The 12,713-nt window shown below is 41.0% G+C and overlaps 2 protein-coding genes across 3 annotated transcripts; one reads left to right on the top strand and one right to left on the bottom strand.

Moving 5' to 3' along the window:
• The first annotated feature begins 1,352 nt into the window (after nt 1-1,352).
• rbbp4 (retinoblastoma binding protein 4) lies at nt 1,353-9,029 on the top strand. Of its 2 annotated transcripts, none has more exons than XM_084738423.1 (12): nt 1,353-1,516; nt 2,178-2,325; nt 2,438-2,583; nt 3,043-3,216; nt 3,758-3,873; nt 4,068-4,228; nt 4,341-4,467; nt 4,921-4,998; nt 5,281-5,357; nt 6,466-6,523; nt 6,621-6,731; nt 8,128-9,029. In XM_084738423.1, exons 1-12 carry the CDS (start codon nt 1,501-1,503, stop codon nt 8,188-8,190), a joined length of 1,275 nt encoding a protein of 424 aa, XP_084594549.1. In that variant the 5' UTR covers nt 1,353-1,500; the 3' UTR covers nt 8,191-9,029. The 2 variants fall into 2 exon arrangements, with proteins under 2 accessions (XP_084594549.1, XP_084594548.1); XM_084738422.1 differs by having other exon boundaries at nt 2,175-2,325.
• Nucleotides 9,030-9,352: 323 nt separating this feature from the next.
• Nucleotides 9,353-12,165, bottom strand: sync (syncoilin, intermediate filament protein). The gene is made up of 5 exons (XM_084738424.1): nt 10,565-12,165; nt 10,269-10,483; nt 9,951-10,158; nt 9,725-9,849; nt 9,353-9,615 (listed from the first exon to the last, which is right to left on the bottom strand). Exons 1-5 carry the CDS (start codon nt 12,110-12,112, stop codon nt 9,567-9,569), a joined length of 2,145 nt encoding a protein of 714 aa, XP_084594550.1. The 5' UTR covers nt 12,113-12,165; the 3' UTR covers nt 9,353-9,566.
• Between the last annotated feature and the right edge of the window lie 548 nt (nt 12,166-12,713).

Below are 12,713 nucleotides of genomic sequence, written 5' to 3'. Positions count from 1 at the left end.
CAGGAAACAAGAAAAGTAGTGTTGTCGGTTCTTTTAAGAGTGGATACGAAAAATTATAGTTTTAGGTGCAAAATAAGTTTTTCCACATAGAGGATACGGTATAAGAGAAAACAGATTTTAAAATAATCCGTCTGAAACTTTTCTTGGTATAACTTCACAATAAGATCCTTATAAATTGTTAATAGCCCATGTTTGCTTTTTTGCACTGTTAAGCGTCAGTTTCATTGGTTACCTTGCTTACTTTGCCTTCTCCATCAGAAAATATTCTGACACCTGACAGTTTGATCAGATATTTATCCTCACCAGGCATAAGTCAATATAGCTTGTTTACATGTTGTCTTAGCCCTTCACCCCATTGTGTTAGAATGGCCTGATCAGCCAGAATATGTTTCCCTTTTTTGCTGTTAATTTCTCACTTGTTAGTGCTTCAGTTTAGATACACTGACCTCTTTTATGAGCCCAGGTTATCAGAAATTCTTTACTTTTGGGGGCATTTTGTAAATAAAACAAACAAACAACATTTTTGCAAACAACCACTTGTGTCTCTCTTGGCCCACCAGTATGGTCTCTAACGGTCATTAAAAAATTATTGAAAATAAACCTGTTCTGTTTAGCTGTTGACATCTGATTTCCTGTCATTTAATTATCAGGTCAAACTATTTTAAGTTTTTATTTCGAATTGTTCAGGTTTTTTATTTTTTTATGTAAAAAAAAGTGTCATTAACCACCAGAGGTGGAAGTAACTAATTACAAATAATCTACTATACTCTTACTCTTACTGTACTTAAGTAGTTGTTCCTCAAAATTCTTTTTACAGTTTGAATCAAATCTGAACGTTTCATCTGCATTTTTGTAACCATAAGGCTATCTGATCAACATATATACAAAACCGAGAAAGAGGTGGTGCAATACACGTTTTATGATTATATATGTTTTGGATGGAGCATTTTGCCTTACACAACTTTAGTGGTACAGTCCTTGGTTCTCATTGACTGCTCTAAGTGTTTGAAGGCAGCGTTACACGGTCGAACCTAGAAGGGAATCCCAGACCCGCGAAAGATCTCGCGAGAGTCAGCTTTTTAACTTTAAATCAATGATCTTTTCTTAACCTAACCAAGTGTTTTCTGTCTTCAAATCTAGACAGATCTCAGCGTTGTCTTGTAATAAAATATGATTAGTTTGTCTAATGTTCACGATTCAGAAACGAATACACATCTCGCGTTAGTTTCGCAAATGAAGGGTTCCCGTCTTACGACGGTCCTTGCTGCCCTCTGCTCGTTAACACGAGCTGCGCTGTGATTGGTGGAAAGACGCCCCCCTCGCTTGTCCTGAGCGCGCGAATGCACCTACGTCTGTCCAAGGCGGCTGCTCAGTTAGCTGTTAGCTTAGCGCCGTTCGCCCTGTGCTTTAAACAGAGCACACCATAGGAGAACCTGCAGAGACAAGGCTCTTTGTCTCCGCGTCTCAATTTATCTCAAGTCTCCGTGGTCCATACCGGCAATGGCGGACAAGGAAGGTAAAGTGAAGGCGTTTGTTGTTGGTTGCGACAAATAACGCGGCTATTCGACATGTCGTAGTTAGCTACTTAGCTAGCTTAGACAGTTAGCAGCTAGCTGCCGTAGCTCCTGAGCTGGCCTTTATCAGCTCTAACAAAAGCCGGGTAACCTGTTATTGTGAGCTGTAACAATCTCGGTTTCAGTTTGCAGTTCTGGTGTTCGCATTATTTTCCATCTGTTGACGCCGACTAATATATACTCTAGTTTCAAGTTTGGCTGCAGCGCGACTGTGTTAAATTGTAACGTTAATATTCAGGTATGCTAACACTAGCAAGAGAATCGTGATAGCGAGGTAAGCTAGCGGTGATTCGTTTCTTAAAACATACTTCCGTACTGATAACTTACACACTGAACAGTAGCCAGTAAATTAATGTGACATTTGTTTTCTGCAAAAGGAGCCTTAAACAGCTGTTGATTAAGTGCTATAGCATCAACTGTCGTTAAGTCATTGACTATAACAGAGATACAGTACAGATTAGTTTCCTAAATATTAAACCAGCATCCTTCTTCAGTGAAAGCCATAGACCCTCCATGCAAGTATTTGAAGCAAATGCAAACTGAAGTTTTTGGATCAGTAATTCATCACTGGTCCTGTCATCACTCTCTGTCCTCTCTTAGCAGGTGCTTTTGATGATGCGGTTGAGGAGAGGGTGATAAATGAGGAGTACAAGATCTGGAAGAAAAACACTCCCTTCCTGTATGACCTGGTTATGACCCACGCTTTAGAGTGGCCCAGCCTTACCGCTCAGTGGCTGCCTGATGTTTCCAGGTACACTGTTTTACACAATGAGCCAATAGTAATTCTCACACGTGTACCAATATGCCGCCCAACAAGAAGAGTGAATGGCATTATTGATGATACTTTTTTTTCCCCCCACTAGGCCTGAAGGGAAGGACTACAGTGTGCACCGGCTGGTGCTGGGCACTCACACATCTGATGAGCAGAATCACCTGGTCATTGCCAGTGTCCAGTTGCCCAATGATGACGCCCAGTTTGATGCCTCACATTATGACAGTGAAAAAGGAGGTTGGAAACATATACTGTCACATGTTAGATGTTCAACCAGGCAGACTTTTCATGTACTGTGTATTTATAGTAGGTCCATGTGTTTTTAAGAGATGGATAACATGTATGTTACTAAACTTGGCGTAACTTGAATTAGCTGATGCAATAATAATAGAAGGATAGGTATATACTGAGGAGGATTATAAGTGGTTTAATTAAAAAAGTGACCTTGAGTTGTTATAAGGCACTAAATCAAGCAGATGCCTCTATAAGCTTTAAAATTAGATTGTCACATTTAATGTAGTTGCCTTTTGTATTTATTTACAAAATGTAACTGGGGTGGAGTCAGCTTTTTGATTGGACTTATAGACGCAGATCAGAGTAAGCAAACCTAAATCAAATTCCTTAAGCTAGTGAAGTATGCTTTCCCTCCATATTGAGTTTCTATACTAATAACTTATATCCTTGTTTTTCCTGCAGAGTTTGGAGGCTTCGGCTCAGTAAGTGGCAAGATCGAGATAGAAATCAAGATCAGCCACGAAGGAGAGGTGAACCGTGCCCGATACATGCCCCAAAACCCCTGCATCATTGCCACCAAGACTCCCACCTCAGATGTGTTGGTGTTTGACTACACCAAGCACCCCTCCAAGCCAGGTAAGCAGATCACACACGAGGGTTGGGTGATATGTTAAAAATTTACAACTGGCAATTGCAGATGTTTTCACAGTGGGAGGTTTGTGCAAGAGATGAGGTCGCCTAGGTTACCTACATTTAAACTTGACAGAAAAAGAAAATTAAACTCTTCAGAACTGTCGGAGTAGTCTTTCCACTATTCCAGCAATCATCAACTTTGTATTAGTCTAAATAAATCCTTAATTCACTGTTAGATGTGAAAAAAGCCGTGTTGTTGTAACTTTCTCTTATTCAGTGGGTCAGTGAGTATTCCCAAAAAGACTTACCAGCAATGAACTCAGCCAATTGCAGATAGCAGATAAATATGTTCAGTTGCCCAGCCTTATTACAAACATTAAAAGAAAATGCTTGAAGGTGACATGATCCTTGAACAACTTTTGAATGTAAAAGTTGGCAAACTGGTACCCTTGACCTACTGCAAAGTATTTATCCTCATTAGTACGCATCTCACATTGTACATGCTGTGAAAGAAATAGACATCCATTGAACTCTTTGTCCACAGATGCCTCTGGAGAGTGTCGCCCTGATCTGCGTCTCAGAGGCCATCAGAAAGAAGGATATGGTCTTTCCTGGAATCCCAATCTCTCCGGCTCTCTGCTGAGTGCATCAGATGACCATGTAAGAGAAAAGTATTATCAAGCATCAGCGGGATTTGGGGACTTAATTGGTTTGCCAATTTTAATAGCAAACACTCATAATAATAATAAACTCATGCTGCATTTCATGAAATTAAAGTGTTCAAATGTGGGGAGATATTTTAAAATTGGTGAAATATAAAATATTGATGTGTTTTTATCTTTCCTAATCTATAGACAGTCTGCCTCTGGGACATAAGTGCTGTGCCAAAGGAGGGGAAGATAGTAGATGCAAAGACAATCTTCACCGGTCACACTGCTGTGGTGGAAGATGTCTCCTGGCACTTGCTTCACGAGTCACTCTTCGGCTCTGTAGCCGATGATCAGAAGCTCATGATGTAAGACGCTTGATGATGAGTCAAATCTGACCAGAAGATGAAACTGTTAACCTGAAAAGTAATGTGATCTTGTGAACTCCTTGGAATGATAATCTGTCATTTTTCACTTCAGTTGGGACACTCGCTCAAACAACACCTCCAAACCCAGCCATGCAGTAGATGCCCACACAGCAGAGGTCAATTGTTTGTCATTTAACCCGTACAGCGAGTTCATTCTCGCCTCTGGTTCTGCAGACAAGGTAATGCAATATTCCACTACATCCTAATGATGGCTATTTAGTTTAAAAGGGTACTGCACTCTTAGATGTGTTTTTTGAGCTGCAAAATAGATGTGAATATACTGCAGTAAAACACATTAATGCTTGTGTTAATACTGACATTTGTTAATAAATTTATTAAGATCAGCATTTCATTGGTTGAAAAACGCCCACAATTGACTTTTTAAAATCCTCTGAACCTTCCAAGACCAATGGTGACATATAGTCAAAGTTTGCACTGAAAATGAATGTTAGTCTTAAAAACAGAGGTGGGGGTTGGAGGTGGGCTCAGACCTGGGGGTGAAGTTACATTTTAATTTACAGCATAGGGTTTAACTCTGAAAACTTAGATATTTTATAAGACATGGATGTTGATAGTATTGTTTTTGGAACTAGTGCTAATTCAGTAATTAAGAAAATCTTTCCTGCTTTCAGACTGTGGCTCTTTGGGACTTGAGAAACTTGAAACTGAAGTTGCATTCCTTCGAGTCACACAAGGATGAAATCTTCCAGGTAAGATATTTATCACTCATGACACATTCTTAAATAAGGACAGCAGGATATCTTGTGTTCACATGTGTATGGTCAGTTAAAAACAATTGATGAAATTGGACCACACTGAAGCAATTATAATTTTTTGTAATCCTGAGCTCTGACAAAATGACAAAAACATCAACACTTGCTAAGCAACACTCGGTGATTAATTGTTGCTGACAAATTCATTACAAGTAGTATTGTACGTCTGCGTTGCTCCTCAGGGTGACCTAATTTGAGTTCTCTGACTGGCTTTTCCAGGTTCAGTGGTCACCTCATAATGAGACCATACTGGCATCCAGTGGAACCGACCGTCGCCTCAATGTCTGGGACCTCAGGTAAACAACATATAACATCTTACCCCTGCATCCAGCTGGTGTTTTGTGATGTGTGGGCTAATGCTAAAAATAGCAGTAATAATGACTCATCTAATATGGGCAAGTGCAAGATCTGGCTCAAGAACAGAGCATTTAGTGCTTGTTTGAAGCCTAGGAAGGTGAATCCTCTGGCACTCCAAATGATTCAGTTCTGATTCAGGGGACTATGATGGGATTATAAAACCGTTACCAGTGCATCACAGTTTTAAGCTTTTATGCCAGGGGGTGCTGGTTAGATTCATCCATCTGCAGTTGCTCATACTCAGCCATCATCACTTAAAGTGAAGAAGTGGCCCGTTTTAGAGTGTAAACACGACACATGTTCACGTCCATTACACCACTCTATCCAGACGGTTCAGACATAACGTCCAGCCTGGTCTTACAAAATTGTTTCATTCATTTATAATGCAGAGAGATGGGTTATGCATTTCTAATTATTGATGTTTCATTAATGGATCTCCCAAGTGAGCATTGGGAAGCATTTAAGAATCAATTTTTTTTTCCCCACCACCTATTGAAGCCTGTAGATAATAACGAATTTGAAGGACGCTGCACCTTGTGCAAGAAAAGTCAAACAAGAAACTTTGATTTTAAAGCATTAGAGTTGGATGGGAAGTCCGGCCCCAGTGCGCCCCACGGTGCTCTGCCCTTAACACATGGTAGCTAAACATCGTCAGATAAAATCATATCCTTTTTACTTTTTTGCCAATAGGGATATGAAATAGGTCTTAAAGTCTTAAATTTAACTTCTGCAAAATCTGCTGAAACCCTGCAGAAAGTGCACTCTTTTCTCAGATCTGCTATCTTTATGCGTCAGCTCTATTTTTTGCCAAGTAATGCTACGGTTTTCCTTCTGTTATGTGAACCATATTCTGTAATATAGATAAAATTTAAAGATGAGAGGATGAGCTGCAATACAGTCATTAGAGCTGTGGCTGCTGAAGAACAGATTACCTGAACACATTCTGCTTCTGGTGACACAGTCAGCGCTGCATTCAGTGGACATGTGGTTTCAGTCATCCTGTGACATTGTTTAATAATAAATTTAATTCTTTTGTCTGATTTGTAGTAAAATTGGAGAGGAGCAGTCACCAGAAGATGCAGAGGACGGCCCACCTGAGCTACTGGTGAGTCTCACTAAAGCCTGCTGAACTTTGAAAGTTGAGTTTCTGTTACTTGATCTTGTATCGTAATAATGAAAATGGTGGCTTGTTTTCTATCTAGTTTATCCATGGAGGCCACACAGCCAAGATCTCTGACTTCTCCTGGAACCCTAACGAGCCTTGGGTCATCTGCTCTGTGTCTGAGGACAACATTATGCAAGTCTGGCAAATGGTAAGACGGCTGAGACCACATTTTATTAAAGCACATTAGTTATGGGGGTAGAGAACATGGTTGCTTCTTGTATGATACCATCTTAAAGGGATGTTTTTTCTGAAGAAAATATAGAAGAATACATTTTTCACTGACAGCAGGCGACTCCGCCCTCAGAATCCCATATCTCTAACCAAAACTGTAATGTGGATCAGAGCAGACAACAATGAATTTGCAGGGAAAAGTCATGATGGTGGTTCCTGACAATTCAGTTAATGGCTTCAAAGAGCGAATCTCAATCAAGATCGACTTATGATATTAACATTTGGTGTGATGCAGTCAGGGCAGAATGAGGAGACAGATGAGAGAAATGATGAGAATGGTAAGTGTACAAATCCAGGTGTTTGTTTACTTGTTCAACTTTGTATTACATTACTATTACCACAAGTCTCTTCTCATGGTTGTCCTTTTAATCTCCCTTTATAGTAAAGGGAGATTAAAAGTCCAGTGTGTAAGATTTATGGGGATTTATTGGCAGAATATTTATTTCTATTTTAACAGAAATGTATATCATATTCACCAGTATATTTTTATTAGTGTATAATCACCATAAAGTAAGAATTTGTGTTTTCATTACCTTCGAATGAGCTATGTTTCAGAGGGCACTGGTCGATCATGTTTCTGCAGTAGCACAGACCAGACAAACCAAACGCTGGCTGTAGTTTTGCCCTTGCACATTTTGCACAAGTTTCATGGACACCGAAAGTCCCCTCATGCTTGGAAGGAAGGGTGAGATGAGGTGTTTGCAATCTGCAAGCTCCCTGATAGATGCCACTAAATCCTACACACTGGTCCTTTAGTGAGTTATGTTCAGCACAGCATATCATCAACATTAAAAGAATGATTAAGCAACAGTAGACCATTTTGGATTATGTTTTATGTCTGATCCTGATTTGCTGCTAATTCTGTTTGATAGTGCAGCCAGGAGAACTATTGATTATAAATAGATTACTCTTGCTAGCCTGTTATCACAGATATTCAATCACCAAATTTCCCTCTGATTTGGATAAAAACAAAAGTTACCTAAATGCACTTCTTGAATACAATGTTTAAATATGCTGTTCAAAATTTAAGACCTCTAATGAGTTTCTGTCACATTAGAAATAAACAGGCATGGAGTTGTAAAAATGTAGCCTGGTGAAGAGAACCTGAATGAATGAAACATGATAACCACCGTCTTGATACCTATTATCTCTGATATGGATTTTATACTTTTTGTCAGGCAAGCTCAAGCAAAGAAAGCCTGGCTATGTGTTGAACTTGATTCATGGTACACCCCTTTGGAAACAAAAAATAATTAATGTCTTAACACCCTAACAATATGTGTCTGAATGACTGACACTGATTCTCCCTTTAGGCTGAGAACATCTACAACGATGAAGATCCAGAGGGTACAACAGACCCTGAAGCCACAGCATAACGCTGCTGCCTGCTGTGTATCTAAACCTGCAACCTCATCACAAACTGCCAAACTGCCACATCAGTAGTTCCACGCAGCTACTTCCTCCCATCCTTCTCTACTGGTGGGACATGCCGTAAATCACTGTAAATACAACAAAGAGAATAACCATGTGTAGCCCTGGTCCCTTTTTTGGAATACTTTAAGTGAAGAACTCTCCTTTAACTGAGTAAATAATTGCCTGGAGAATCACCCATGTTATTCTCAGTGCATATAAAAGATGTATTTTTGTAAACTAAATTGGCTCCCATCTACACTTAAGTATTTTAGACAATACTTTTTCAGTAACAACTATAGTGTGTTTCTAGAACTTAAGGTGTTGATCATACTGACAACCCAGAACTAGTTATAAATTTACAAAAACTTGCTGTTTAGAACAGCTTCCTCTGCACAGGTTGGAAATGTTGCAGAAGGAAAAACATGTTTAAAGTGAATTGCAGTCTGGCTTTTTGACATGATGCACAGTGATAGTTACTGTGACTTTGACTTGACTTAGAGGTTGTTTGCAGGTTATCTTCTTGTTTTAAAAATGTCTCATACTTTCATTGCTTCAGTCTGGTCATCACCTAAATGTTCTGGACACCGACTTTCACACCAGCTACTTCTAAATGAAATTACCTTTTTGGAGTGAATTTGCGTTTGAAATGTCCATTTGTGGTCCCACCTCCCCTCACCTTAGTCATACATTAACCATTTAAATGTTTTCGTGATATAGATTAGTGGTTGAACTTTTTCTATGTTCAATATTTGTACAGTGAGTGCATTCTTAATAAAATGTGTTTCATTAGTCTCTGGTTTCATTTGATGTATTGTCAACATTTTTTTAATATGAGTGTGTTACTTGCATATTTTGTTAATAATGTCAGCAACTTGCTAAGCTTGTAAGTATTTAAACAAACCTAAATGATCCTTTTAGTCAAAGAGTTGGTTATGGCTCATGACACTTTGCTTAGACATTTTTAAGTCTGGTGCTGGGCGTCTTGGTTCTTTGCTGTCTGCCAAACGTACTCTCACTCTATTACTGTGTTCTACTGTTTAGTCCCTCAGCCATGTTGCCCTTATAAGTACACAAAGCCCTCTCTGCTCTTCATGCGGAGACATTAACTCATCAGTCACACTCAGGTTACAATGAACACGAAGCCTTTATTCATAACAAAAACCTTTCTACAGGCTGTAATCTAGTCCACCTTTACAGACCTTTCTAAAAAAAAAAAACTTAAATAACAGCATGCCTCTCAATGTGTGTAAAGTGCATTAATTAAACTTTGGAGTTCACTAAGTTGCAGATAAAAAAAAGATTAAATCAGAACTGTATTTTTTGTAAATCAAGGACACAATCATGTTTTCTCCTTGTCGTCACACTTGTTATGGTCCTCAATGGCAGCCCTGTAAGACATGTTTTAATTAGAGCTATTAACTGAAGTTTTTTTTTTTTTTTTTTTTTTTTTTTTTTTTTTTTTTTTTAAATCTGACTGAATAGATCAATAAATCTTACCTGTAAAGGAGTAGTTGTTTGGTTAGGCTGTCTCTCAACTCCTCTATCTCTTTGGTTTTTCTCTTTTGAATCCTCAACTCGGTCTTCAGCTCTCTGCTGCTCTCCTCCAGACAGTACACTGTTTCCTGTGGGATAACATAGCTTTATTACTTTTATGTGTCAGTGACCCTGCTTTATACCAGTGTACAGTTGAAAGAGTTTCCCTGCTACCTGCTACCTTACGTACCTTGTATTGGCCCACATCCTCTTTCCTCTGTATGTGAATTAGTTTGAGTTTCTCTTCCAGACAAGCCCTCTGGAGCCTCAGCTTTTGGATCTCCTCCTTTAGGGGTCTCAGCTGGGCCTTCAGCTCCTGGGCCTGCTCTTTGGCTTTCGCCAGTGCTCCGACTGTTACCTCCCTCCTCTTAAGCAGTGCTAGCAAAATGGGTTCATACCTGACCAAGAAGACAATGAGAGAATTGAGAGTAATTATCATGACTTAAGAAAACCTCAATAAAAGCATGATTTTTAGTAAGGATAAAACTGTTCTAGACAGTGAGAGCACCTGTCCTCCAGAGCCTTCAGCCCACCCTGCAGATACTGCTGGATGTCCCCACAGGAGTGCCTCCTGCACTCGGTCAGCTCGTCCTGGGTGTTGGAGGTCTGACTTGAGCTCTGGGCATGAACCACTGCTTGCAGGTCTAAGAGCTGTTGTTGTTGGGCTGCCCTGAGTTGGGAGCCCTCTTCTGTCAATTGCAGCATCAGCGACTGCACCTTCTCCTGGAAGATGGGAAGAAAGAGTTTTATGTGGAAGTTTCCTTAGAAATGTGATGAACTTAAGTCTTTTCTGCGTTTTCTCACCTCTTCCCTCCTTAACAGCTCCACCTCACGGTGCTGGGTGTTCAAGGCGACCTGGTTATGGGCACAGTCTCTAGCCATGGCGAAAAGCCTCCTCTTCAGCTTTCTGAGCTCCTCCTGCAGCCCCTGCCTCTCCAGGTTCACCTTCCACATTCTCTTCTCCTCCTCTGCTCTCTCCTCCCTGAGGCTCTGAATCTCCTTCTTCCTCTCCTCTCGTCTCCCCTCTTCCTCCTTCTTCAGTGCATTCATCAGCTCGGCCACTTTGCTATCAATCGTCTCCTCTTCTTCTTCATTGCTCCCCCCTGCCTCCTCTCTGTTTTTATTCCCTCTCAACTCCAGCACCTCCACCAGCAGTTCCCTCCTCCTCTTCTCCAACTGCTGTACCTCGTCTACGCACTCCTCCATTTTAGACCCTAGTGTTCTTAGTTCATTCAGGCCAGGTCCCAGATCAAGAGTGTCCATCTTGAGCTCCTGTCTCTCTTCAGCTGGCAATTCAGTTTCATCTACCTCAATCCCAGTTGCGTCTCCCTTCATGTATGTGCCGTCACCAGTAGACATATATCCTGTCTTTGTCGCCTCACTATATATAGGATCATTTTCTGAACTGTTTAATGGCATTGATGGCCCTGAAAACCTGAACTGAGGATCAGCAACCCCCTCATCTGTTTTCAGACTTTCTTGCCTTTCCAGTCTTTCCATCGAGAAGCCATCCGCGTTGTCACAGCTAAGCACAGGATTCTGCTGGCTCACCTCAATTCTGCTTTCCTTAGACACTTTTTCTCCAGCTTCATGTTGACCAGCCCAGGATTCTGATTGCATTTGCTGGGTCTCCAACTTCATTGGGCTCACTTGCTGAATGGGCACCAGTGTTGTACCCCTACAAAGGTTAGAATTCTTACTGATGTGGACATACTCTTGGCTTCCATCTGTAGCCCAGTCCTGGGGCTCGAAGTCCATCCCAGCCTCTTCCATACAGCTCTCCAGCATTGCCAACATCCCCAACAGCTGGCCCTCGTACTCCATCATGGTGTCACTCAGTTTGTTCCCCGCTGAAGTGAGAGGCATTTCCCTTTGGCGAGAAATGTCTGCGGTCACTCCACACCTGTTGATGATGCTGTCCAAGGCTTGTGACCGAGCTTGTGCTGGCTGATCTTCTGTTCCAGCCCCATCCATGTGTGTGTCAATGTAGCTTGTTGAAAGATATGCCGGAGGAGGAATACTTGATTCTTCATAGCTCTTTATCGTGTGTTCTTCTTTTCTGTGGCTATGAGTTGTTTCGGTCATGCTTGTTTCATTGTAACTTTCTGAGAAGTGAGAGCCAAAGGGGATACCAGTGAGCTCCTCACAGCTTTTCAGCAAGTCATCCATCTCCTCTAAGTATGGCTTCATCAAAGCTGATTGATTCAGCTGTGTTCCTGTGAAGCTGAGTCCAGATTGTGCCATGTTGCACTCACTTTGTTCCATCAGGTTTCTGTCTTCATCCGCATCTTCCTCTTTTATGAAGAGGGACTCAATCTCACTAGATGAAATGTTATCGTCCAGGTCTTCCATCGGTGTAGCCTAATTCTGTTGCCACTTTAGATGTAGAGGTCTTCTTTACAATCGTCTCATCCCTTGACAAAAACAGATTCATATGTTAGACACTTTAGATGATGCATATTAAGTATGATAACTGTAGTTGACAGTCATGTTGCAAGTCACAAATACTAGGCCAGGCCTGCACTGATGACATATCAACAGGGGAGTTGGGTTACTATTTTGGCCAGATGTCTTTGTAAGCTCTGCTGATGTCATTAGCACATGCAGGCATGTTGAGCTGGGCAAGGGGGCAGTTTAGTGGAGGGTATGCTTCTAGCAGCTGTCTCGCTAGACTGGATGACCCAGGGACCAACTGACTGCTTGGCAATGAGCAGACACACACCTCAAACAAGTCTACTCATGCATTCCTCTGAACATCGCAATAGAACTAATGTAAACATATACAAATGGCGTTTGTCTGAAGCTCCAGCAAGTGGCATTACAAAGATGACATTAGAGAACAGATTATCATAACATGTCATGGTGCCGATGGATGGGCATTTGCACTTCCCTGGTGAATAATGTAGCTGTAATTTCACCCTTTGAGGTGTTTGCCAAGACTGGCCAGAGACTC

The sequence above is a fragment of the Lutjanus erythropterus genome, chromosome 16 (assembly GCF_056507025.1).
Source record: "Lutjanus erythropterus isolate fLutEry1 chromosome 16, fLutEry1.hap2, whole genome shotgun sequence".
Lineage (NCBI taxonomy): Eukaryota > Metazoa > Chordata > Actinopteri > Lutjaniformes > Lutjanidae > Lutjanus > Lutjanus erythropterus.
This window is presented reverse-complemented; position numbering and strand designations above follow the sequence as displayed.